Below are 26,388 nucleotides of genomic sequence, written 5' to 3'. Positions count from 1 at the left end.
AAGCGGTTCATTAACATCACACACGGCGACCTTTCCGTTCATTTTTTTCTTCAGAACGGGAGAGTGGCTAAGTTTGATTAAATTGAAGCAATTACTCATGGACAAAGACAAAACGGCCTGGAACGTTCTTCCCAGGGAAGGGCAGGATCCTGCCACAGCCGTAAGGTCACCGCTTCGCAGCCGAGGAGCGGGGCAGGCGGACTGCACGAGGTGGGGACAGCATTACCCGGCTGCACCTTCCCAGAGGAACGCGAAGCCCACGGACAGGGGACAAGGAGCTTCCAGTGACTCACCATCGGCTGCAGCAGCTCCCGGTCCGAGCGGTTGGAAACTTGCAAGTCCTCCCCACCGCCGCTGCTCTCCGATGCCTTTGAAAGCTGAAAGGAGACGTGCGTTACAGCCCGTACGTGCCTCACCCCCGCAGCTTCACCTAGGCCTTTCCAGCGAGGTGACAACTGATCTTGGGAAGACAAATCTGGCCGCTCTAACGCAGGGAAGAAAAGGCGATTGAATATCCCAGGAAAAACACTAAGGGTGTGACCCCGAGACAAGCACAAAAACACCACTTCACAGAGACAAAGCGCAGAGATGGAGATGGGACTGGGGAGGGCAGAGAAGCGCTCTTCAAACATCCCTGCTAACGGGCACTTGCTCACTGTCCTCTGCTCCTTCCGCGTGGATCTCTGCAGCTCTGAGAACGCCCCAGCCCACGCACGAATGGCTAAAGCCACACTGGACAGTACCGTGGCCTTAAAAGTGCACCTCGCCGTGCCCAGCTGCAGCGAGGGCTCCCCTGTGCCCAGCCATCGGGAAGCAATACGCCAGCGTTCGATGCGGACACCAGTGCAGCCCTGCTGACTTCAGCAGAACTACCCAGACGCCTAAAGCAAGCGCGCAGGTAAGCGTTCGTAAAAGCAACGCTTTCAACTTTAAGCTCTTCGGGACAGCGCATGTTTTCCGGGCTCAGCGCTATAGCTTACCATTTCTTCGAGACATTACGCATCAGCGGAACTAGAAAAGTCACCAAAATCGGCAGGAAGGAGACTAGATTGGAAAGAAACGGTTATTCAGAGCTCATGTTGGAGCGTTTCTGGGGGACGCTGAGCAAGAGCGGACAGCACGCGCCTGTCCGGCGACCCAGCTGCAGGGACCGTGAACCCATCTGCACCCTGCGACACTTAGCGGTTCCTCTCCTGCCCGAGACTGCACAAACACCCTGGTTCAGCTGGCCGCAGTCAGCTCTTTGCCAGTTCTCCTCCCAGCGAGCGCTGGAAAAGCGGCGGGCAGCCCGGACGGTACCCTGCTCGACGGACTCGGGCGCCAGCTCCGGAGGCAGCCCCGAGGCAGCGTCCTCCCCGCCTCTGACCTCGCGCCTCCCCGGCGCATCCCCCCGCAGAGCTGCGAACGTCGCAGCTGGCAGCTCGCTTGACGCTTTCGCCCTGTCTCTGCCTAAGCCGAGAGAAACAACAGACGGAGAGAAACAAAGCAGCGCGGACAGCTGGGCTCGGTGTGAACTTCATTATGAAACCTGCTTGCTTGGTACAGATGGCAGCACTGAAAGCTGAGACTTATTTCTCCTCCGAGACTCGAAACACGCGTCACAGTTCGGGGTTTTTGCCTGTCGGTTGCTTTGGACAGCACTTTGCGCATGCAGAAAAGAACGGTTTCCTAGCTGCGCACTAAAGACGCCGATCTGGGCGCTCGGAGCACTCGTGCCCCCCAGGAACACCCCGCTGACTCGGAAAGCCCTTACGCTGACTTAACAGAAAGCGAGCAAGCGCTGGGAGAGCTTTCCTGAATCAAGGCCTTACAAAGCGACGGGAACAGCCACGGCAGCTCCCCCACCAAGCCCTGCCCGTGCAGGCAGGTCTCTTACTTTGCCAGCATCCAGCCTGCTGTCTGTTTTCAGATCAGCTGCTGCTGCTTCCCTCATTTCAGTCACTCTCTTTTCATCACCTGACGTGGCGTCAACAGCGGCGGCCAGCCTCGCCAGCCAACCTGCCTCGGCGGCTTCCGCAGCCAGAGACGCAGCTCGAGGTCGCCCAGGACCGCCGGGCGCGTCTGCCCCTGTCGCACTCCTTTCCCCCCGAGACCGCGGCAGCTCATCAGCTGCAGAGACGTCACCTTCCACCGCGGCATCTTTCTCGCCCAGCACTTCCTTCCCAGCGAGTTTCCCATCGGACTCCTCCTTGCTCTGGCCAGACAGGCTACTGTCAGCGTCACCGGGAAGGGCTCGAAGCGGAGTCGGAGGGCACGCAGCGTCAGAAGCCGAGGAAGACTCTCGCCCTTCTTCAGCGTGTCTTGGTTTTAAAGACTCCTCCTAGACAGCAAGTCAAACACAGTTAGAGCTACAACATTCCTTGCCTCCTCTCTGGGAGGCTGCAGGGGTCAGAAATAGCATGGGTTCTCCTACGGCAAGAAGCAAAATCGCAAAGCTTTGGGTGACTTTAAGACCAGTTTGATTGCCTTCCATACCGCCCCTTTCAAAGACAAGGAGCTTCATTAAGATAAAAAACACGCTCGTTTCTTGGGCTCAGGCTTTTTTTTTGGTTTTAATCTGTTGCTTTTCTATGCACAGGGCCTCAGCGACCCAGAGCTAGCAGTGGCTGCTGCAGGAACCGCCGGCCCCTGGGAGCACCCAACCTGCCCCGCAGTCCGCCCGCTCGCGCTTCCACATCGGCTCTGGTCAGCGCGAGACGGCAATTTGCCAGAGCGCGTTACTGGGCGTTTGACTTCTGCCCAAAATTATCGCCAGAGGAGAGCAGGCGGGGTGCAATCAGCCCAGCAGGACCCGCTCGAGGGCAGGCGCCGACTGAAGCCGCCGCTCTGAGCTCGGGACCAGACCGCGACCAGCTCACGCAGCGAGGAGCGGCAGAACCCGCCGGCCTCGGGAGAAAAACAGCCCCGAGCCAAAGCTTAGTCACCCAAAGGTTCGACCGCCTCTGCCGGCAGCGGGGCGGCCCGCAAAGCTCACAACCAAACGTGCGAGAAGCAGGCAAAGGCTCCCTCATCAGTATGCAAACAAAACCGCGAGCACGTCCTACTTTCTCGCTGTTTTATTAAAGCTGTGGCGTCTTGTTCAAACGTTAGCCGCATCCTGCGTACAGCGTGTACCATACACAGACCGCATATTTTAACCATGTATTTTTATCAAAGTGCAACTGGAACGCTGTCAGCTTTAAACCCGGAGCTGCGGCACACGGAAAGAACGCCATTTGTCTGAGAGACCTTCTCAGGGCTGTGCGAGCCGTCCATCGGACCGGAGAGGAGGCCAGAGAAATCAAACCCCTGGGGACTTGCCAAAAAGCACCAGTTCGGAGCCTCACCTGCAACTCACCAAGCGAGAAACGAGAGCTCACGGCCCCCTTGCAGTCCAGTTCGCAGAGGGTCACGAATGCGCCACCGAATCGCGCGCTGGCCGTGAGGCTCTGCAGAGGCCTCAGTGACATCATAATTCCGGAACCCGGGAGAACGCCTGCGAGCGGCCTTTCTTTAGCGCTGCTCCAGAAGAGGAGTCCTTACTACGCTTCCTTTTCCCTGGGGGCGAGGGCGTCTGGAAAGACCGGTCCCTAGCTGTGCTCCCTGTCAGGTTCTTCCTGAGGACAGGACAGATATGCCAAACGAGAGCCATCGGGATTCTTACGCTTCAAACCAGGACGCAGATACGGCCCTTCGAGGAGCACCCGCACCACAACCCCATGCACCCACGTATCCGGCAATACTGGGCACACAAAAAGACTGCTCTCCCGGCAAGTTTACCTCAGTTACTAGAACATCCCAGAATAATTTCTTTAGCTGGCAGAACCCTATTTCAGGGACAGATACAGACAAAACGTTTGTTAACGCTACCCCTTAATGACCGCAGATGCCACCCTCCAGAAGAGGGAACGACGCCGATCAGACAGAGAGGCGGAGGAGGCGGGCGCTTTTCCTCCTGCAAAAACAGGCCACTATGGGTTTTCTACGGATTTCAGAGCTAGGACAAGTCAAGCGGGTTATAGTTGGTTTAGCTGATCTTTTTACAAGCTGTAACGCATTTTACCTGCAGCTGAGTGCCACCAACTGATGTGAAATTCCTGCCCATCCAATCATTACTTCCAGCGATCGGCGTAAGCCTGGAGACGAGCGCACCGATCCCGGCGGGACCGGCCTGTGGAAAGGCGCGGGCTCCGGAGCTGAACGGTCAGCGTGAACAGCAGCCGCCAAAAGGGAACCCTGCTCAGCCCAGGGAGCGGGATGACTCTGCCACATTGGGGGCAGCATTTCTTTCCGTCTCTCCTCCCTCTCTCCCAGAGCCTCCCGCCACCTGCAACACAGCCTCCGCTCTCGCCCAGCGTCCTCGCGTCTCCGCAGGTCACTACAACCACACGCTGCTTTTCTTTGAACGCAGGTATTCGACCCCGACCCACGGGCTACGCGAAGCCGGTTTTTTCGTCGCTTCACCCCATCGCTGCTCAGATTTCCTCCCCTGCAGGGCTCGCTACGCAAACCCTTCCCTCCCCTCCCTTTTGCAAGGAAGCCGGAGAAGGGCTTGGGCTGCGGCTCGCTCGCAGGAACGCTTTGCTGCTGCCATCTCACGGCGCTACAAGCGAATTCTATTTTCCAGCGGGGCACTAATACGTTGTCAGGACTAAGATATTGCCCACGAGGGTTAACGGAGCCTGGCTGCTGGCCGGCAATTGCCGGTTCATAATAGATTCCTGAAGCCCTGCCGCGGCACCGAAGTGCCAAGAGAGCTCTTTGTGGCTGGACACGTTAACCTTTCGGTGACGAACTGGACCCTGACAGACGGCTCGCCGTTTGGAGAGGAGAGAGGCAGGCCTTTCTTTTTCACCTCTGCTTTCGCATAAGCCTTGGCAGTTTCTGCCCAGCACCGCGAGTGGGTTCTCCGGCAAAGCCCTTTACAGCTTAATTGTCATATGCTGCGAAGAGCATAAAGGAAATACCATAAAACGCTTTAAAAGAAATTAATTTGCCTTTCAGGTACCGGAACAGAGTTTTCAAAGCGGCGAGGAAGGATTAACGTCAGCGCAAACAGTCGGGCCAAGCCACCAGAGCCGCTCGCGACGCGCTTCCCATTGCGCCCTTGTCATCTTCAGCCGGATCGCGGCTAAGAGAGCGCAGGCAGAGCGCGCGCCCGTGGGGAAAGCGGAACGCCTGCGTACCGCACTCATTGCTGGCGCTCCGTCTGAGCCGTGGAATTCATCAGCAGCGCAAAGAGAACAGGTTTTAGGTTGCCACGGAGAAGCGGCCACGCGCGGGCCACGTGGAAGCTTCTGAGATTCTCGCGGGACCGAGCGACAGCGCGAGAATGGCGTTGCCAGAGTACGTTCCCAGCTTATCCATCGCACCTATGTGGCTCTAAGTCCCGCTCTTTCTTCGTTCGGCAAGAAACAAAGCCCCACGCTGTGCAAAGACGCCGTCCCCTCCAGTCCCATCTCCCAGACGGCAAGCATTCTGCTTCAACACAAATCCCTGCGCAGCTCTGGCCGGCGCGGCAGAAAGCGGGAGCAGGGAGCGCTTTCCCAGGTCTGCCCTGAAAAGCCGCTCCTGGTTTCGTCCCAGTTGCTTCCATCCCCGAAAAGAGAGCAACGTTTCCCGAGAGTCGGAAACCACCGTTCCCCGATTCTGCCCCCGACGCTACAGCCCTTTCGCTGCTCGTCCTCCCCTGCTCCCGCGCGCACCAGAGGCCAGGCGACCTGGCCCACCGGCAATTCGGCATTTGCCGGGCACCGGTGGGGGCTCGTTCCCCGACGCGTTTCCTCTGGCAGAGCCGCGGCTGGATTAACGTCCTCCCCCTTGACCGGTTACTCAGGGTCCCCTGTGATTCACAGCTCTGGCTCACGACTGCTAGAATGCTAATGAGAGAACTGGATTAAACAGTCTATAAAGTATATTTGGACACAATACAGGATTGGAAGAATCCAGCTGGGAAGTTCGCTTCCTCCTTCCTCTGCTCTCTTGCGCAGAACCGAAACCCAGCATCTCGTGAGGGGGCCCGCAGGGGCCCCAGCCACTGCCTCTCCGGCGCCAAGCCCCCCTTTTAGTAGCGGTACACTTTAATGTTGCTGTTTTCATCCAGTCTGAGCTGAAGCAGGCTGGAGCTGCCGGCCGGGGGCTTCTGTGCACCTGGGAAGAGAGGTCTGGCAGCTGGGTGAAGGAAAAGCCCGGCTTACGGGAGGGATTAGCAGGCACGAGCACAGCCAGCAGACAGGACAGGTATCGAGGGGCGGGAGCCAGCCTCGCGCACACGTGCTGCGTTTAGCCCGCTGCATCCGAGCCAAAGGGAATTAAAGGGGGATTAGGGCATTCGAAGGAGCGCCGTGCTCAGGACAGCGTGTGCTGTCGGAGGCCTGAGGGGTTTGCTGCTAATTTCAGCGTACGCCGCGGAGGAGATGCTGACAGCCCCAGCATAATGCTGTTACCCCGCAAACCTGGGAACGGCCCCGCTAATAGCGCCGAGGCCTCCCTCATTCGATGCAAGGCCATGCCTCCAACCGAGCTGGAGAGCGCGCTCCGCCGGGGAGCCCCAGCCCTCCCCGCCCGGCCACGCGGCCACCCCACGCGCCAGGCCCGCGCGGCTCCGGCCCCCTCGCCTCGTCCCGGGCTGCTCAGCGGGGACTGCCCCTAGCGGAGTCGCCCGCGGGGCTGGGGCTGGAGCGATGGCACCAAAGGCAGGCCTCCGAGACTAGGGCCCTGCTGCCTCCTCCGTTCTGCACCCTCTGGTTCATTTGGTTTTAATCCTCACATCACCAGCTCCAACTGCTGCGTACCACAGCAGAGCCGTGGCACCGCAGAGCGGCGCAGCCCGGCTGGGGAAAGGGAAGAGACTTTCTCTGTCAAGCCCAGGGCAAAGAACAGCCAACAGGTCACTCACGCTCTAACTGCTAAACATCGTATTCCTCTGCAGAACCGGGCGCCAAAATAGAGGCTAAGGCTTCGAAATTGCTGTTCGATGCTTTGGGGCCCGATTCCCTCACCTCCTGCCGCCGTCTCCTACTCGCTGCAGGAAGGTGGAGTGCAACAGAAGACCAGACGCAGGCAAAGGATACACTTTGGAATCCCTCTTGAAGTCTTCTAGCCATTTCTTGATGGCCTCAATCCTTCCTTCAATACTCATCTTGTCCGACTCACGGCTCTGGGACTGCTGGAACAGCCGTAATTGCTCCCTGTTGCACGAGAGAGACGGCGCAAGTGGGAAAGAGAGGTCTAGGCAGAAACTAGCCCCGAAATGGCAAAGAAAATGAGGGGCTGCTACAGAAAGAGCCACGGTGAACAAAGAGCAACCTCCTCTTGGCTCAAAGTCCTCTGCCCAACCCCATCGTAGAGAAACACTGCAGCAGCCCCCCGCTATCAGGCTGCCGTCCTCCTTTTAGTCCGTGCAGCACTGGAAAGGCTGGGGCGGCAGCCTCCGCTCCACCCGCCCGCACGGCGGAGCCGGCGAGGCCCAGCGCCGACACCCTCGGACCCTGGTCCTGGAACGAGGGCTGTCAGCACAGCCACGCCGCCAAGCGCGTGGCAGTAATAACTACTAGCTTCTGACTTGTCTGCTTAATACGTAGCTTTTGATTTTGCTATCTACTCGTTCTATGAAATGCGACCCGCAAATCATTCCAGGGAAATAAAAGCAGGACAACGAAACGACAACGGAAGGAAAAGGACCCTTACTCTGCAGGTACGTATCCCAGCTTGTTGTCCAGAGGCTTGGAACTGCCACCGAGCACCGGGAACCCACCTGGAAAACAGACATTAAGTACAGGCCCCCAGAGAAATCGCCAGTCTTTACATCTGGGCGCGTTTGCTTTCCTGTGCTATGGACAGACCGTCCTTACAAGCTGAGCCACCGGCCGAGGACACGGTGGCGTTAAGGAAGCCGAGATGGTGAACCCTGTCTGCAATTCACAGGAGGCTTCCAGTGAAGCAGGGCCATCTCCTTCTGCTCCCTTCGCCAGCAACGACGGCTTTCTTGGGTGCCTCTGAAAGGCTGAACTGCCCCAGAAGCAGGACGACGAGATCAGCCATATGCTGCAGTTCCCGGAACGAGGCTCTCGTTCCTTATCTCATTAGCACCCTTCCCATCGGCAGCACCAGCATCGGACGGGTGAGCCCGTTAGAACCTGCAGGGCTGTAAATCAAAAGTCGCAGGCAAGCAAGCAGATGGATTGACAGGAGACTGACCTGGGAAATACTTGTGCCATTTCTCTGCTAGGAAGCTGTCCACTGATTGTTCGGCTGCGAAGGAGCGGCTGGAGCTCAGCCCAGTGCTCCAGGCCCACCGGTCCACCAGGGATGCCGCGGTGGAGGGCACCGGGGAGCTCCCTGCCTGGACTCCTGCCAAGGAGGCATAGGTAGAAGGAGGGACGCCGTCGCAGGGTGTCGAGGTGAAGAGCGGAGACTGGCGATCGTTCGGAGCGCCCAAGACGCCCAGGACCCCCCTCAGTTCACTGCTGATACGCTGCAGGGAGTCTGTCAAGTACTTGATCTTGTCCAGCTGGGGGCAGGCCGCAAATCCGTTCTCAAATCAACTGGCAGAAGAGAGGGGGAAAAAAGGGGTGACTGGGAAGGCAAGGGAGACGCCGCCTCCCCGGCAGGAGGCTCGCTCCCCACTGCGCGTCGCGCCCCGAGCCGAGCCTGATCAGCGTCTGCTAAGCGGGATAGAGAGGCAGAAACCTGGCTTTGCAGCCAACAGAGCAGATACGGGCTGACAACGAGGATTTGTGCCTTGGAGGCTGCTTGGGCACAAAGCGGAGGAGAAACCAGAGAGCGGGGACAAGACCCTCCAAAGCTGCAAGAACAGGGCCCACAGGACAAGCGGGATAGGCACCGGTGCGTGCGCTTCACCCCCTGCTCCGTCCCTCCGAGTTCTACTGTACCCTGCAGCACGCAGCCGTGAACGGCGGTTCCCTTGCAAGCGGCGAGCCCTCTCAAGGGCCGAAACCCCCAGTACGGCACCCTGCCCCTCCGGCGAGACCCCGGCGCGGGCCGACACGCTGTACTTCAGCGCTCCCACCGCGCGCCAGCTGAGCAGGAGGCAGAATGGCTTGGTCACACTTCACACGCTCGTAAAAAGCAAAGGTGTCGAGGCCACCAGCCAGGCTGGAGGTGGGACCGATGGGACCATCCTGACGGAAGGGCTCTCGTCTTAGGGCGAGAGAAGACCCTTAAGTTTCACGCGTGCCTGCAGGTATTTTACTGACCAGGGCCAGAGAGATGATCCCAGACCGGACAGATTGTCAGTCTGTTCCCACAGGGAAGCTTTCCAACTTTTCCTTAAGCTTCAGCCTTGCCAGCCCTTCTGCGAGCAACACAGCCCGCCTGCCTTCCCGGCTGTTTACGGGGAGCCCTCCTCCGCACCCGCGCAACTCCAGTTACAGGCAACTGGAGGCAAAGAAAAAAGCACAGGCAGCAGGCAGAGGGAACTGCAGCAGCCTCTCCTGCCAGAGACGTGAGGAAGAGGAAGGCCGGACACCCGCAGAAGAGGAAGACAGCTCTGCAACAGCAGCGGGAAGAGCTGAAGCCGGATTTTATAATCCGCTCGAAAAAGAACGGTAGAGATTTAAAGGGCAAGTTCTCACGCAGGTCCCATCCCTCTCACCTGCCGCTACAGGCGGGAAAGGAGTTTCTCACGTAAAACGTTGTACGCAGAGCAGTCCCCGTCACGGAGGACGGACCTGCCCCCGTCACGGAGGGCAGACCTGCCTTGGGCGCTAGCGAGCACGAGTCAGAAGAGCAGAAGGTACCTCCGAGAGGCGAGAGGGAAAGCCAGAGCCAGGTCTAAAGCATTAGGCGCTGGGCACAGCACATCAAGCCCGTCAGGCGCTTACGTTTAGGCTGATGCAGATTCACACTGGATGTGCTGTCTGTGTCCTCAGAGCTGCCGAGATCAAAAGTCACCGTCTTCTTGCACGCGGCACTCTTCAGCGTATCTTCGTCCGACGGCTGGTCAAAAGAAGGGAAACAACGCAAATAAAACCTCCCGTTCTGTCCCCGAAACATCAAAGCCGCTGGAATACCGCCTACAGCCAGTCTCCGCAGGCTGGACTGCGGAGACGGGCATAGGCCAGGCGACAGCAGACTCGTCTTCGGCCCCCGACAGCAAAATCTGAAAGTCAAGAGACCGCTCGGTCTCTGGAAGAAGCACGTGCGCGCACTGGAGGCCAAAGCCAACGGCCACGTGAACGGGCCCTTCTAGGCAGGAGGCCAAGTGCTTTGGTTTAAATAAGCCTCAAAACTCCCGCGTGGGCTGGGTTCTCTCTCTGCACCAAGGACAAGCGCTCGACCCTCAAAGGTCTCGTGCTCTCGCATCTGCTGCCGCCCTGCGCCTAAGGCCCCGCGGTCCCAGGCAGAGCCGAGCGGATCCCAGGGCTTGCCTCGGTCGGGAAAGCAGACCCGAGCCTAGCTCGCGCAAGGTGACCTGCCCTTGCTTTCTCGAGCCTCGAGTCACGCAGCTTTTTCAGGCTGCCTTCTGCATCCGCTCTGCAGCCCCACGCTTAACGGCGAGTCCAGGTGTCAGCAGCAGAGGGAAGGCTCAGCGTTTGCCGTCTCGGCCAAGATACAGGCAGTTAATAAGACATCCAAGCATCCTGATGTGAGGTTTGAGTTTATATCGTAGGATGCTTCAGCACGCTGGTGTTAACTGTGATTCGTTTCTGACCTAACGAGCACGCTTCTCGCAAGCCAGCGCACTCGGCAGGTTTGCTCCCCCCAGGTCCATCCCGGCCGCCAGCAGCCCTGCCTGGCAAGCTGCCGCCGTGGAAGAAAGTCTCCGTCCCAAACCCCAGCCCGCATCTGCCCTGCTGGCTGCAGAGCTAGCGAATCACGGGGGCCACGGCTCAATTGGGCTTGCCGTGCTCCCCGACCTTGCGACTGGCCGCCTCTCTCCCGCCGTTCTCAGACAGGCGCACCGTTCTGCTCCCGGAGAACGTGTTTCTAAAGTCCGGCTCCGCTGGCAAACACCAGCCTCTGGCCGCCAGCTAAGCAGCCCGCAGAGGGACCAAAAGCCCCGCAGAGAGACTCCAGCCTAGGGCCAGGAGCTCTGGGCGGGCTGGGAGCGCGGCTGGGCAGGCCCAAGCAGGAGTGCTGCTGTGCTTACCTCCTCCAGCAGCGAGGACTCCAGCTGGCTTAGCTTCTCCTCTTCCTTCTTCAGCAGCACCTGCCCTTTCCGCATAGCCGACTTCATCTTCTCCAACCGCTTTGCTTCCTGCAGTGGACCAACAGCCAAGCCAAGGAGGAAAATTAAACAAGGATGACAGGAAATAACCTGCGTTCGTGGTCGTGGTGACTTTCGTTATCTCGCTTCTGCTCAGCACGGGGAATCGTGCTGCTGGAGTACAACTGCTCCCAGGCCTTCGAGAGCACGGGAAGCGGAGCGTGCAGAGGGCAGAGCCCAGGCCTCAAAGCACGTTCACCCCAGGGAAAAGGAGGTTTCACTTCCACACCCGGCAGCCAACAGGGTCAACAGCTTTGGTTCTGCAGACGTAAGCAGAGCGCTTATCGCGAGCGAGGGAAACTACGATCTTCCCTGTCTTTGCCTGGCGTACCGGCAGAGCTGGCAAGTGCTCAAGAACCCTCTGCCAAGCAAGGGTGAAATCACTGTAGAGCTACGACCCTAAATTTGTACCCGCTGATGGGACGGATACCTGTCGCTTCCTTTGCTAGGAGGAAAAAGCGCGTTATGGGACCTGCGGGGCACGGGAATCCCTCTTTCCCCACCAAATGCCTTCTCCGTTTTCAAGGCGCCCAGAGCTCCTGGAAGCTAGCAAGCTACTGAGCACGGGCCGCACTGCAGCCACTGCTTCGTAGAGCCTTCCTAGTCCGCAGCGCACACAGCGAAACAGAACCGAAACTCTTCTACCGCGCAACGCTCCGTTAGCTGCGGGCCACGCGTGCCCACGCAGGCGCTCTGGGCCGCTCGTCTGACGCACGGTAACGTCACTGCGATCCGCAGCCTCTAACCCTCGTGTTATGATGAGGAAGACGCGAGGAGGGACGAACGCCGCGTATCTAACCCAAAAAACACGCGAGATCCGATTTCCAGGAGGACTCGGCCCCCTCAGCTGCCCGTCACCGCACCTGCAGAGCCAGGAACCGAGCCCCGGGCTGCGGGTTCGTTCGCGCAGCCACGATGCCGACACCCGGACACGGGCGGCGCTCAGCTCACCTCCTCCAGGTTCCGGCGCACGCCCTCCAGGAGCTGGGAGCTGTCTAGATCCCGCACCGCCTCCCGCGCTTCCTGCATATCTTGGCGCCACTGCTGCTTTGCAGCTTTCAGCGCCGCGTGCCTCTTCCTCATGGAGAGGGTGTGGCGCACCAGGAACTCCTTGGCGTTCCTGATGAAGATCCCTTCCGCAGAGATGTAGCTCCTGACGCTAGGCGAGAGAGAGACGGGCATGCCCCTGGCTTTGCGCTGGCTGTGCCGTCCTGCAAGCCTCACGCAGCCCCCTCCCCAAAACCGGAGGGCCAGCTCAACGCGCGTAAACCCCAGCAAAAACATTTGCTTGCAAAACCAAAGCGACAACGTTTTCCAGAAGCGGCTGCCATGCAGATACTCACTGATCAAACTGGAAGGCGCTGTTCTCATGGCTTTGCGAGGGCGGGGAAGCAGGCTCTCTGGGCGAGCGCTGAGGAGTTGAAGCATTTCAAAAACTAAGGAATACGTATGGGAGACGGAACCCCAGGATCCCATTAGGAGCAAAAATTTGGAATGACATCATCGTGGCATCGCCCAGATCCCAGACCAGTGCCGGGGGTGTTCTTTATCTGACTCGTGAAAAGGAACACAGGCATTTCCATCCCTGACTCAAGTCCTGCCTTGGACTCCAAGGGCGCTCAAGGATCCGACAACTCCTTCCTCCCCCCCCCCAACAGACAGGACTCAACAATTACTGCTAAACGCGTCGACGTCCCCTGGCAAAGAAAACGCGTCGCTGCATCTCAACCGGCTTCACGCAGAAGGAACAAAAGCTGGGCTTTTCAAGGCAGTTACGGCCTCCGATCCCACAGGGAAGCACCTTTACGGTCCGCGTTACTCACAGCTTGAAGACTTTCTCTCAGGTCTTCAACGTGGAGCTCGGCTTTCCTTCTCGGAGATTCCACGCTTCCTTCTGCCTCCAGCTCTTTCAAAGTCTCCTGTTTGCTCCTGACAGCTGCCTCCAGCTCACTGCCCCGAGAAAAGGCAACAGCGGCAGCGCTTGATTAGACCGGTAATCCATCTGCAGCCGCGTCCAAAGCGACCTCCAGTTTCCAGGAGGGAAAGGGCCGCAGACGTGCAAGACGCCACCAGTATCGGCTCTGCGGGGCGACGTCGGACGTAGCCCCCGGCTGGGCAGGGAAACGTCGCTTCGCGCCCTCACCCAGAGCCTCAGCTACCCTCAGGAGAATCTTTTCTCCGCATTTCAGTGCCCCTCTCCGAGCATCTTATTAAGCTCACAAGACAGACGGGGAGAAGACAGACCAATTAACCTGGCAAGCAGGGGCAAAGTTACACAGCGAGTTACTAATAGATGTGGAAACAGCCCCCGGGACCTCCACGCCCTCGACACGCAGTAAAACCACCGTCAGGGTTCTGAAGGAGCACGGCCCAACACGCAAGAGGCTCAGAGGTGAGGGAGAGACCCAGGCGAGGTCAGAGAGGTTTCCGTTAGGAGCACAGGGGACATTTTTTGCACGAGATCAAATTTCTCCTCCACGCACCTGATGCGTTTCTGCAGCCTCTGGCTGCGGGTCTGCAACAAGTCCACCTGGGCCTCCAGCTCAGCTTTCTGGTCCCGGAGCTCCTCAAGGGACCTACGCAGCTGCCGGAGGGACTCAAGGAGGCTGGCGTGCTCCTTCCTGTTCTCCTCCAGGCGGAGCTGAGAAGCTAAAGCAGCTTCCTAGAAGAAAACCAAAACAATCCCTCACAGTCCTTTCCCCAAAACCAAAAGGAAAGGCGCTCAGTGGCTCGCCACTCGCGCAGTTCGCAGGAGGTCCCGGAGCTACGAATGCACGTGCCAGTCCTGGAAGAAGAGGGCTGTCTCTTCTTTTTGGGAAGCAGCTCAGAGCTAATCAACCTCCCGGCAAGATGGCGCTCCCGGCTGAGGCAGGGAGGGATTTTCATACTCACAATTCAGAAGCAACAGTTTGCTTTTTAAAGCCGTAGTTCCAACGTGCTCCCCTCAGCCCCAAAAGGAGGGCAGCACGGCACCTCTCCGGAGCTAAGACATACATACATCTCTTTCTAGCTCAGTCCGTCTGTCTTCATCCAGCAGCTGCTGCCTTTTCTTTCTCAGAGACTCCTCCTAGGTCCAGATGAGAAAGTAGGCGAGTGTCAGAGCGAGGAGACGGCCGACGCCGAGCAGCACTTGAAGTACCGGGGTCAGGCCTGAGTCTCAAGACCATTTCAAGACACCCGAGGACTCTTGTCAGTGCTGCTTTATTCCCCCTCCTGCGCTCAAGATCCCCTGCCTCTCTTTGACTTCAAGCTGGGAACGTTTGCGTTCCCGTGGGAAGAACGGCCCTTCCTGCTCAGCTGCGAGGGCACTCAAGGCACGCAGCCGCTTCTGCGGGATCTTGCTTTTCTGAAACCTCTGCTTGCCTCCGGCATTTCTCCGCCTTTTACTTCTCACTCCAGCGCCGCTTGGAAAGGAAGGGCTGACCGAAGCAAGGCTACCTACAGCCCTGGGCACAGGCCAGCACTTAGAGACCTGGCAGGCGAGAGCATCAGCCGGTGATCTTTGCCAGCTCCACAGGAGCATTTGGGGTGCTTCCCTCTCCCACCCTGCTGCCCAAGATCCAGCAACGCTCATTGCCTTTTCACGGCAGCAGGGAGAAGAGGAGGTAGATCGGGAAGGGACTGACTAAAATCCAAAGTTACGCTGAGCAGGACGCGCTGCCTCGAAAGGCTTTTATGGTCCCTCTGCCACTTACTGCCTCCCAAAGCCCCGACAAAGCCAGAGCGCTGGCTGTCGCTGCAAACATCAGTCACGAGGACCGCTTAGCCCTGCTCCGCCTCGTGATGGAAGCTTCACCTGTAGCTTGGATGGCAGCACAAGCCCTGGCTGAGCGCTTCCGAAAGTCCCCCCCCGAGGGAGCAGCCAGAGGAGCAGCACGGGCTAGGAGACCTCCGCGAGCCCACCAGGGCTGACTCACCTGGCTGAGGAGCTGCGCTGATCTGGCTTCGACGTCCCTCATGCGCATTTCAAGCTCCATTTCCGAATCCTGGAGTTCTCTTTCCTGCAGGGAGATGCCGAGTCAAAGAGAGAACGGCACGAGTTCCTCACTCGCCGGGCAGAGCTCTGCCACCAGGAGGAGCAAGGAAAACTGGGGAGGTGTGACGCGCCGCTTGCGTCGCCCTGGGCTGGCACGCACACGGAGGTGTCACCACGCCCAGGCCGTCCCCAGGCAGCCAAGTCACAGCAACCTAAGGCAAAGGGTTCTCCTCACCTTCTCCCCGTGCCTGTGCTGCAGCGCAGCCAGCCGCTCGTCCAGCTCCGCCTGCAGAGCCTTCACCTCCGCCGCGTGGAGCTGCCGGAGGCGCGCCTTCTTACTTCGCAGGCCTTCGAACAGCTCTGCCTTTTGCTTCCGCTCCTGTTTGTCGCAAAACCCAAAGAAGGAAAGCGTCTGAGTGAAGCAGAGGTTCTCCAGCAAGGCCACGGGAACCCACGGGACGCGCGCCCTCTGGAAAGCCAGCCCGTCCCACAGCAGCTCCCGAGCAAACGCCAGTCAGCAAATTAACACCGCTTGCTTACAGGGACAACGCTGTCAAGGGAGCGGCTCAAGAAAGAAGGAGCCACCCATGAAACTAAGGTTTTGTCACGCGCTGCCGACTGTATAGTCAAAAACGGGAGGCAGAAGGCTTTCCAGAACAGGCACCTGCAAAAACGTGAACGAGCTTCGCTTGTACCAAAGTCCACAAAGGCACGTGGAAGGGGCCTGCCCAGAGACTATTTGGACAGCTGATCCTTACAACCCCAGCCTAAATTCATTTTACGTTATGGCAACAGTTCTGCTAGAAGAAAGGAGACTTCCAGCTCTAGGAGCGGCCGAGACAGGCGGGCCTGGCAAGCAGCAGTGCCAGCCCAGGCGCAGCCCAACTGAGCAACTCGCTGCTCTCCCCCCGCAGTACCTCCTCCTCGTACTGGTCCTGAATCCGTGCTAGGACCTCCTGGTGCTCCTCTCTCATCCTCTCCATTTTCCTCTCGTGCTCGTCTTCCACTTGCCGGCGTTTCTCTCTCATAAGCTCGCCGAGCTGCGGGGGTAACACGGACAGATATTTCCCCGACCTGCGGCGCTGCGCTCCGGTGGCCCCCCAGCGATCAGCCTCTCGCACGAGCAGAGGGACCGAGGCTCCGAGCACCTTGCGAGGGGCATCAGGCTGTGGCCGGGGCAGCGCAAAGCCAGCGCCCTGGCGAGGCGAGATGCTGCAGGGGCGTCCTTTCCCCGAAGGCGCCGGTCACCCCTGGGCAGGGGACGCGGCCCCTCGGGCCTCACCACGCGCCCAAGGAGAGAGGGTGAAGAACCCTCAACAATCCGAGATGAGTACTCGCCTCGCGTTCGTATTCGGTTACTCGAAAGGCTTTTTGCTGCACTTTCTGCTCCGCTCGCTGCAAGTCGTCACGCAGCCGAGCCTCCTTGCTCCTCTGTGCCTCTGCTATCTGGGTTCGCAGGCTGGAAATGACCTGCCATGAAAGCCGCCCACGGAGACTTGTCACCCTTCTGACAAGATCCATTTAGGGCCCTCCTACAGAGAGCAAGCACCGCGGCAAGGACCAGCGCGTGCAGCCTCACCGCCCCCGACTTGGAGCACGTCCAAATGCTGAGCCAGACCAGGCCCGCATTTAGGAAGCGGGAAAAATTTAACGACGCCCTCCCTGGCCACCTTTGATGGCAGCGTGGGGGAGCAAAACAACCAGTTTACTTTCTGAGGACACCACGTTTTACCTTACGATGCTTCTCTTCTGCTGCGGATTTCACCTGCTGGAGTTCAGCTGCAAACTGTTTCTCCAGCTCTTCTGCTGCCTACGGGAACAGGAGCAAGACAGGCTGCTGGAAAACCTCTATTTGTGGGGACGTGCTGCGCAAGACGCATTTGCAATTAGCACCTCTCCGTCAGCATCAAAAAAGCGCACGGTAACCCCCTTTCAGGCCGGACTGTACACGAGGTGCCTTCACTCTCGCTGAGCTTTCCCTCCCGAGCGGGAGGGTGCTTCTCCCTCCCTCCTCCGCAGATCTCAGCCGCGCTGGGCTGGACGGACTACAGACCGCCTCCGTGCAGGAACCCCCCAAGCTCTCCGGAGGACTACAGCGGCAGCCGAAGCGGTAGTCCGAGCGGATAAAATGGCTCGGTTTAGCTCGGCAGAGACACGCGGCGATCCTTCTTTTCGTCAGATGCAATGTGGCCATTGAAGTAAGTGCTATTTAATCACCATGGTAATAAAAATTGGGGGAGTACTCCTCCCCACCTCCGTCACGCCTCTAACAGCATGCCTAACATCTTTCCTTTAGGTTTCAAGGCAGCCGTTATTAAAGTGCGTGCAGGCGTTGTTTAACCTCAACACTTGAGCGTCGCGACGCCAGCCAGGTCAGCACGAACAGCACGGCTCTGACCCTAGCTGGCAATAAACACCTCACCTTCTTCTTTTCCCTGTCTAATCTCTCCTTGAGCTCACGCAGGACTTGCTCCTTCTCTTGTTCCAGCCCCACCATCTCCTTCTGCCGAGCTTCCTCCATTTCCAGCTTCATTTTCTCCAAAGCGAGCTGGTGCTGCTTCTCCAGGCTCTCCTTCTCCATCACCTGCAGGGACTCCCACTCTTCTCTTAGTTTCTGCAGCGCGACCTCTTGCTCTGCCCTGCCGGGTTTGCGACAAGAACACAGACAGAGGCAAGTCAGGATTCGGTCCTTTACCGCCGGCCTCCGTTTCGGAACCAGAGCTGACAGAAGACACAGCTAGAGGACAGGACACGCAAGCCAGAAGGAACCAGGAACCACAGCACACAGATCCACAAGCGCGGATCCAAAGCTCAGGCCTTGGAAATAAACAGCAAAGCAGTCGGGTGCAGACATATCCGTCAGCTAAGAAAAAAAAAGAAAGAGGAAAATAGAAGTTTGCCAGCGGCTGCCTTTTCTGCCTCCTCCGGCGGTTTTAACAGGCCTTAACCGCCGTTAGACGGAGACGTCCGCTCAAGGCAAGCCACGCTGCCGAGCGCGGCCGTCCTTGCAGATGCCACCTCTTTCATTTCCAGGCCCCAGGGCTGCGCCTGGTCCAACATTACAGCAGCACCTCTCTCAGGGCACTTCTGCACCGTACGTCTACTTAGCAAAACTGGATCAGCTCCCAGGCGGCAATAAGGTCCCTCCGTTTTACCTCCTTTCGACACGCGGCTCCCCGGCACGTGCAGCGTCACGGCTGGGGCCTCGCGCTCACGGCCGAGGCAGGCGACCGGCCACGGGAGGCTCGGGCGGGCTAGCACCTCCGCTTTGAGCGGCTGCCGGTGGCATGCAAGGCGCTTCCCTCCCAGACCAGCAGAGTTTGGGTCCCCAGGGATGGCAGCAAAAAACTTGTCACCTTATCTTCTCCTTCTCTGCCTCCATCTCCGAGGCGATTCTGGCTCGCAGCTTTGAGAGTCTCTCAGTTTCTTCCTTTCTGACACGCAGCTCTTCCTCCTCAGAAGCCTTTGCCAAATCTTCTTTTAGAGTCCTGAGAGATGAGCAGCTGGGGAAAAAAAAAAAAGAAAAAAAGAAAAAAAGAAAAAAAAAAAGAGGTTCAGGAGGCTTTAATGTCTTCCAACCACCTCCCCAAGGCCTATAGATCAGCCGCTGCTCCCACTCGCTCTGCCCGCCCAGGCGACGCGTTGCCAGGGCTCCAGACCATTCATTCTCTTCCCCACCTTCCGAACCTGGCTGCTGGCACGGGAGACGCAGCCCCCAAGCACCAAACTTCCGTGGCAGGCTTTTAAAATGCACTCTATCATCAGAGGTGGCACTTGGGGTTTTTTCCCAGGTAAATGAAATCAGCTCCTATTAAATGAAAGCCACGGGGCCCGGATGCTTTACTGCATCTGTAAGCTTCCTATTTCCATGAGACACCCTTTCTGCTACTGCTTTAGTACCGCATAGACCTTTTTCCCTTTCTGTGTCTTCCCTCGCACCCAAGTCAGCATTCCCGTGACATTTCATGCCAAGATACTGTTTCTGGCTGGCTCGGCCTGCTAAGAACATAAGTATCAAGGCCACCTGAAATAAAAAGACAAGCCTTGAGAGAAGAATCCCCCCAGGGAGAGGACACGGCTCCCAGTGCCGTTCTGCTCCCTGCGTTGCTACGAGACCCGCGTGCACTGGCTGGCTTTCACGCAGGCATCCGTGCCCCGTTCCTTCAAGTCTCGTTTGGAAGCGCCTCTGTAAAACGTACCGCGCCAGAGGTTCAGGCAGCTCCTCTGGGGTAACCTCACCTCCTCTAAGGCTCCCATTGCCAGTCCCGTTACCAGCATTTCACCCAGGATTTGAACGCCTGCCGGGCGGCAAAGCTCCACGCGCCCAGCTGGGAGCTCTTCCCAGGTTAACCGTAAGAGGCAGGCTCAGAGCTCTGAAAGCTGCACGTGTATGGCATCAGAGCTCCTCTTGCAGGACAGGGGAAGATGCTCTCTTGCCTGCGCTGGAGAGCGCTTTCCTGCGGCAGACCGTGCTCTCCACGCATCTGCCTTGAGCATTTGCGGCGCCGACAGCAGACCCCTGCTCATTTCAAGGTGCGCAGACCCTCGCGCGCAGGGCTGTCCGTGCCGGGCAGGGAGCCCCGCGCTCCTCCTCCCCAAAAGCCTCGTTCTTGCCTCCTTCGCCCACAACTCCGCAAAGCAGCCCCGCTGCCAGGGTGGTGGCCCATACCGGCACAAGCCTGCAGCCGCCGGCAACGAAAGCGCAGCTAGGAAAGGCTCGTAGGAGAAAGCGGGGAGGTGGAGTAAAAGAGGAACGTACCTGAGGGATATTTCTTTCTGCTGATGAAGCTTCTGAGCTTCCTCCTCCTCCTGCTGCCTCATCTCCTCCCGGAATTGCCGAATTTTCTCCTTTGCTTGCAATAAACGCATTTTCTCTCGCTCCAGCTCCAGCTCCAGCTCCTCGACTATTCCCTCCAGGGATTCTTCACTAGGCTGGTTCAAGGACTGCCCGTGTTTGATTTCCTTCTTGCGGCGCCTGCCGAAAAGAGAAAGCTCCTTTAGGCAAAAGGGTGACAGAAAACCGAGTAACACGAAAGGAACAGCCACATCCCCCACGCAGTATCGACTCCAAACCCAAAACCTCAGAGCCACCTACGGCAGAAGCTTCACCGTCGGCAAAGGGAAGGGACGAGCAGAAGCCCCACCAGCCATCAGACCATCAGTTTAGCACAGCAACAGGCCGCAGAGCTTTGCGGGGAACCTGGGCTCGACCGTCCTGCGCTCTGACCTTAGTCTCTCAAAGCGACCCACGTTCCCAGCGACCGTAAGAGCGGGGTGAGGTGCTGGGGTTTTGTTGCTCCCCCGCAACCTCGGCACCGCTCAGCGAGCCAAGGCAGGAGGCTGCGCGAAAGCGTTTGCCAAAGGAGGACGAACGCTTGCAGCCTCGTTGGCGACGCTGGCAAGGGAGGAGGCTTTCCCAGGCACAGAGCAGACCGCTCTGTCTCCGTACCACGGAGTCCTGCGCCACAGCCCCCAGGGCTGAGCCGCTCTTCGCGCGCTCCCCAGCGCAGACCGTTCACACAGCTGCTCCGATTTGCGCAGGGAGGGAGACGTTCGCGCTCTGCTGTGCCCACCAGACCGCATCTCCTGGCATGCTGACTTCAGACACCACGAAGGGCAACAAAAGGACAAGAGCTGTTACGCTTACAACACCGGGGACTTAACTGAAGCCCTTACGCCTTCCGTGGGGCAGCGAGCTCCTCCAGACTGCTGGGGCTACCCAGCGACCCCTCCTCCGCCTCCCGGGCCACAGCCTCCTCCTCCCGACTGGCATTTTCTAAAGCAAAACACTTCTCTTCTGACGTTTCCCAAGCACTTTGCTCCCTCGCGCTTTGCGGCGCAGAAGAGGCAACAGAAGACCGGATTAGCACAGATCAGATGCTAGCGGCTGCCGCAGGTAGACGAGGGGGAGGGAAGAGGGGACGGGCAGGCGGCGCGGACGGGCACCGAGCCATGCCTGCCAACGGGACCCCTTTGGCCACCGCGGGGCTGCCAAAGGCACCGCAAAGCTCCAAACCGTCCCCACCGCCTCGAGGCCTGCCGGGCTAACAGGCAGCCGCGGCTCTCACGGCTGTCGGTCTCAGAATGCCGAACCCCCTGCCCTGGATTAGCCCCCTCTCTTTCCGAGTCCTTGGAGCATCTCCCCAAGACAAGTCAGCCCCGCGAGCAGTACTCTCGCTGTTGTCCGAGTTACAGACGGGAACATTGGCAGGCATGTTTACACCTCCAGTCCTACTTCATCTCAGGATAACAGAGCAGAGAGGCAACAAAGCAAGCACGAGCCAGCTTTACAGGCCGAGAGAAAGAGAGGCTGCACAGCTGGGAAGCAGGTACCAAGCGATAAGGAGACAGCTCCTGCGGGCAGAGCACGTTTTCGGGGACCTTCCCGCGAACAGCTCCTCTACGAACAAGGCTGCAGATCCCAAGGGCGTGCAGCCAGTCGTTAAGATGGACTGCAGCTTCTTCTGTTCACAAGTTTTCCTGGCACGGGTAACAGCTCCTCGGTTCCCGGCGCCCCAGAGGATGTGTAACTCTGCGCGGAGGCTAAGAGTTTTGACACGATTCATCTATAAACGCCACACGCTGCAGCTCTCGGAGAGGGAGGGAGGGGCTCGAGGGAGCACGGAGCTCACGGCTCAGCACAGCATTTCAACTGTTTTAAACGAGTGGCCACAAACAGGCTGAAAAGAGCTCCCCAGACAGCCTAACTAAGGGCCTGGAACCAGCGTTGCTCTCGGCGTAACAGCCAGCGCGCTCGAGCGAGTCGTCCGTGTACCAGGACGTAAAATAGCTTAATGCTCACAGCTGGTCAAGCAGTGACTTGCTCTGGGCCACCTCTGTGGAAGGAAGAGGACGACAACCGTTCACACTGCAGCTGGACCCTCCTGCCAGCAGCGACAGGCACCGGGCTGGCCCTGGGAGCCTTCAGCTGCAGGCTCTGCCCAGCGGAGAGCCGGCAGCCCAGCAGGACCAGCGCCGGCCGAGACGGGGGCTGCCTCAGAACCAGAAAGGTCTCTCGTCGGGCAGCCGCCCGCGGCCAAGTCTTCCACGGTTCAACGCCGCAGGGCACAAGACACAAGGTTAACAGGTTCAGAGCATCCCGGCAGGAGCGTGACTTTCAGAGCCTTAGAGAAAAGCCAGAGAGCTGTAAGGGAAACAGAAGCCAGCTCCACATCTGGGGCAGTCTCGAGGAAACGAAAGGCAGGCGGATTTGCTGCCTACCCAGCCAGAAGCCGAAACAAAGCTGCAATCCGCTGCGACAGTCCCGAGGAGGTGGCAGGAGGAGCGAGAGGGAGAGACCCCGCGAGAAGCGGCAGCGTCTCAGGGCGTTCTACGGGGACGCCTGCACGGGTTACAGGGAGCAGAGCAGAGCAGGGGCAGACAAGACGGGAAAGCCACCCGGAGCTAGAGCTGGCTACACCTCCTCTCTTGCTCTGGCTGTTTGTACCATACCTCTCAGCAGCTTTTCTTCTTTGGCTTTGCTCTTCCTCTATACTGGCTTCGCTTTGCTCTTCTTCCTCTTCTCCCAGCTCCCGGGCCTGCAGGTAAAAGCAAACAGCGTGGAGTTTGCTGGCTCCTTCGCCATCGAAGCCTCTCAGGACCCGGCGGCGGTTCTGCTAAGGGGCAGCGCCGCTCTGGTCCAGCCCATCGGCGCCGAGCAAGCAGCGCCCGCGGGCTGCTGCGGAGCGCCCAGCCGAAGGGGCCAGCCTCCTCTCCCGCAGGCAGCCACGGGTCTCAGCGCGTCGCGGGAGCGGTTCCAGCAGCGCAGCCGAGAGGCCGGGGAGCTCGGCTCTCCGGGCTGCGCTGGGTTACGGGCTGGGGCTCGCGTTTTCAAGGCGGAAGATGAACTCCCTGCCGGCACTCTAGACACAGGCTGGGTTTTTTCCCTGAGGATCGTCTTGGACACGTGAGTAACACTAAACGCCCTGAAAAGCGTGGGACGACAAAAAAAAAATCTCCTAAACCAAACAGGAACGTCACACGCACGGAAGCGTGCCGGGGCCATAAAGCGATAGATGTATTGGCCGCGACCGGAACGGCACAGGACTCAGTCCTGCCCGGCACCCCGGACCTCGGGCAGATCGCGACGAGCGGCGCGCGCGCGCAGTCGCACCTCCCCAGGGATTTCTGACCGCTCGCTCCGGAACACGTCGGGTGCCGCCAAGGAAGCCAGCCCCCTCGGGAACGCACCCTGAGCCACTACGGTTGGCTTACTTATGACGTAGTAAATACTTGAAATACAAACAGCAAATATTCGGATACGAACTAGCCAGCTGCTCCTTCTCCCACCTGCCAGCTCCGGGCACCTCCGTCCCCGCAGCAGGCGCACGCAAGCGCGCACCGCCGCCCCCCCGCCGCCGCGCCCCCGGGCGGGGGGGGGGGGGTCCCCTTCGGCGGCAGCCTACCTTCTGCGGGGGGCTGCCCACCGTCATCTCCACGTAGTAGCTTCCCTGCCCGGACTTGCCCCGCAGGTTGTCGATCATCTCCACGAAGCTGCCGCCCCGCTCTCCGGCCTCCTCCGGCGCCCGGCGCTCCCGGGGACCCGGCGGCAGGGCCGCGCCGCCCCACGCAGCGGCAGCCAGCAGATGCGCGGCGGGGCCGGGCGGGCGCTGCAGGGCGGCCGCCCCCAGCCACGAGCAGCAGCCAGGGCCAGGCGGCAGCCATCGCCGCAGCCCCGCCGGCGGCTCCCCGCCCCGAAAGCGCTCCTCCCTAGCGGGCCCGCAGCCGGGCGGCGGGCTCGGCATGGACGCGTCGCGCCACCATGCAGGAACGCGCGGCGGGGCCCCGCCCCGCCCGGACTACAGCCCCCGGCGAGAAATCCTTGCCGCCGCCGTCACGCGGCCCCGGCCAATCCGGTTCCCGACCGTTACCCCGCCGCCCAATAGCGCGGAGGCGGGGGTGGGACCTGCCGTTGCTATGGGCGCCGCGAGCCGGAAACGCGGTTAAACGGCCCGGCGGGTAGCCTCCGGCGGCGGCGGCGGCGGCGGCTCCTCCTCTACCTCCGGGCTCCGGGGGCCCCGGCCCCGGGCCCGGCAGTCGAGAGGAGGAGGCCGGCAGCCTGCAGATGCGCCGCCCCGCCCTCGGCTTCCCCTCCCCGGAGCGCGGGGTCCCGGCTGCTGTGCGTGCGGCTCCCCGCGGCTTCAGCTGCCTGCGCCTCCGCAGCGGCGGAACGGGTGAGAAGGGGCTTCTTCGCGCTTTTTTTTTACTTTCTGTCCTGTTACCTCAAAGCTGTTTCTCTTCCTCGCTCGGCTTCGGGCCGGCGGGGGCCGCAGCCGCGCGAGCGCTTTACCCGCGGGGTGGCCCCCGCCCGCCCCGGGGTGCGGTGCGGCCCCCCCCCCCCGCCCGCCCGGGGGTGCGGGGTGCGGCCCCCCCGCCCGCCCCCGGGGTGCGGTGCCGGCCCCCCCCCCCCCGCCCGCCCCGGGGTGCGGTGCCGGCCCCCCCGCCCGCCCCGGGGTGCGGTGCGGCCCCCGCCCCCCCCCGCCCGCCCCGGGGGTGCGATGCTGCCCCCCCCACCCCGCCCGCCCCCGAAGGAGGTGCGGTGCGGTCCCCCCCCGCCCGCCCGCGGGGTCGCAACCCCCCCGCCCGCGGAGGTGCCGGGCCCGACCCCGCCCCCCCCGCCCCGCCCCGGGGTGCGGTGCGGCACCCCGGCCCCGCCCCCCCGCCCGCCCCGGGGTGCGGTGCAACCCCCCCCCGCCCGCCCCGGGGTGCGGGCCGGCCCGCCCCCCCCGCCCGCCGGGGTGCGACGCGGCCCCCGCCCCCCCCGCCCGCCGCGGGGTGCGGTGCCCCCCCCCGCCCGCCCCGGGGGTGCGGTGCTGCCCCCCCCCCCGCGCCCGCGGGTGTGCGGTGCTGCACCCCCCCCCCGCCCGCCCCGGGGTGCGGTGCCCCCCCCCGCCCGCCCCGGGGTGCGGTGCCTGCCCCCCCCCCGCCCGCCCCGGGGTGCGGTGCTGCCCCCCCCGCCCGCCCCGGGGGTGCGGTGCCCCCCCCCCCGCCCGCCCCGGGGTGCGGTGCTGCCACCCCCCCACCCCGCCCCGCCCCGGGGTGGCTGCACCCCCCCCCCCCCCGCCCCGCCCCGGGGTGCGGTGCTGCCCCCCCGCCCGCCCCGGGGCCGGGGTCCTGCCCCCTCCCCCCCCGCTCCGCCCCGGGGGTGCGGTGCTGCCCCCGCTCCCCCGCGCCCGCCCCGGGGGTGCGGTGCCCCCCCCGCGCCCGCCCCGGGGTGCGGTGCCTGCCCCCCCCCCCCCCGCCCCGCCCCGGGGGTGCGGTGCTGCCCCCCCCCCCGCCCGCCCCGGGGGTGCGGGGCGCCCCTGCCCCCCCCCCCGCCCGCCCCGGGGAGTCCGTGGGGTGCGCCCCCCCCCGCCCGCCCGGGGTGCGGTACTGCCCCCCCCCCCCCGCCCGCCCCCGGGGTGCGGTGCCTGCCCCCCCTTCGTTGCCCCGGGGTGGGACGCTGCGCCCCCCCCCCCCCCGCCCGCCCCGGGGTGCGGTGCTGCCCCCCCCCCCCCCGCTCCGCGGGGGTGCGGTGCTGCCCCCCCCCGCCCGCGCCCCGGGGGTGCGGTGCTGCCCCCCCCCCGCCCGCGGGGTGCGTGCCCCCCCCCCCCGCCCGCCCCGGGGTGCGGTGCTGCCCCCCCCCCCCGCCCGCCCCGGGGTGCGGGCCGGCCCCCCGCCCGCCCCGGGGTGCGGTGCGCCCCCCCCCCCCGCCCGCCCCCGGTGCGCCGGCCCCCACACACCCCCCGCCCGCCCCGGGGTGCGGGGCGGCCCCCGCCCGCCCGGGGTGCGGTGCGGCCCCCCCCCCCGCCCGCCCCGGGGGGTCACGGGGTGCGGCCTACCCCCCGCCCGCCCCGGGGGGTGCGGTGCGGCCCCCCCCCCCCCCGCCGGAGTGCGGCCCGCGCCGGAGGTGCGGCCTCTCCGCCCGCCCCCCGGGGTGCAGACCCCCCTCGGGGTGAGGTGCACTGCCGCAGTTCCAGGGGCGAGGAAAGGGGCCGCCGCGCGGAGGGGGAAGGCGAGGGGGCGGCTGCCCCGGCCACCCCTGAGGCTGACGAGGAAAAGCAGAGGCGTGCGTTGAGCATTTGGGGGGTTGCGCGGGGTGAAAGCTGGCCTGGAAAGCTCGTCCCCTGCGCTGGGTTTGCGCGGCGGGACTGGACGGGAAGGCCCTGTCCTCCGCTCCTGCCGCCTCCTCGTGCTGGGAGCCTGCCTGGGCCACCTGGCCTGC

The 26,388-nt window shown here is 61.7% G+C and overlaps 2 protein-coding genes across 2 annotated transcripts in view; both read right to left on the bottom strand.

The window, feature by feature from the left end:
• The window catches only part of LOC104017553 (centrosomal protein of 164 kDa), a 39,397-nt gene extending 35,058 nt beyond the window's left edge, over positions 1-4,339 (bottom strand). Inside the window, 2 exon segments of the mRNA XM_087778235.1 lie at positions 294-377; positions 2,125-4,339. Coding sequence (XP_087634361.1) covers positions 294-377; positions 2,125-2,178 — 138 coding nt within the window. The 5' untranslated portion in view covers positions 2,179-4,339.
• A 66-nt stretch (positions 4,340-4,405) lies between these two features.
• Positions 4,406-23,929, bottom strand: LOC148052825 (centrosomal protein of 164 kDa-like). The gene is given in 22 exon segments (XM_087778431.1): positions 4,406-6,143; positions 7,053-7,169; positions 7,669-7,735; positions 8,179-8,496; positions 8,499-8,525; positions 9,825-9,939; positions 11,093-11,200; positions 12,161-12,368; positions 12,553-12,620; positions 13,033-13,159; positions 13,693-13,871; positions 14,208-14,276; positions 15,127-15,210; positions 15,421-15,564; positions 16,103-16,225; positions 16,524-16,655; positions 16,918-16,995; positions 17,608-17,824; positions 18,542-18,688; positions 19,945-20,160; positions 22,638-22,723; positions 23,591-23,929. Coding segments are annotated over 22 exon segments (3,069 nt in total). The 3' UTR covers positions 4,406-6,043.
• Positions 23,930-26,388: the final 2,459 nt, after the last annotated feature.

The sequence above is a fragment of the Nipponia nippon genome, unplaced genomic scaffold, assembly GCF_047370975.1.
Source record: "Nipponia nippon isolate SJK-2023a ecotype South Korea unplaced genomic scaffold, ASM4737097v1 scaffold_43, whole genome shotgun sequence".
NCBI classification, from domain to species: domain Eukaryota; kingdom Metazoa; phylum Chordata; class Aves; order Pelecaniformes; family Threskiornithidae; genus Nipponia; species Nipponia nippon.
This window is presented reverse-complemented; position numbering and strand designations above follow the sequence as displayed.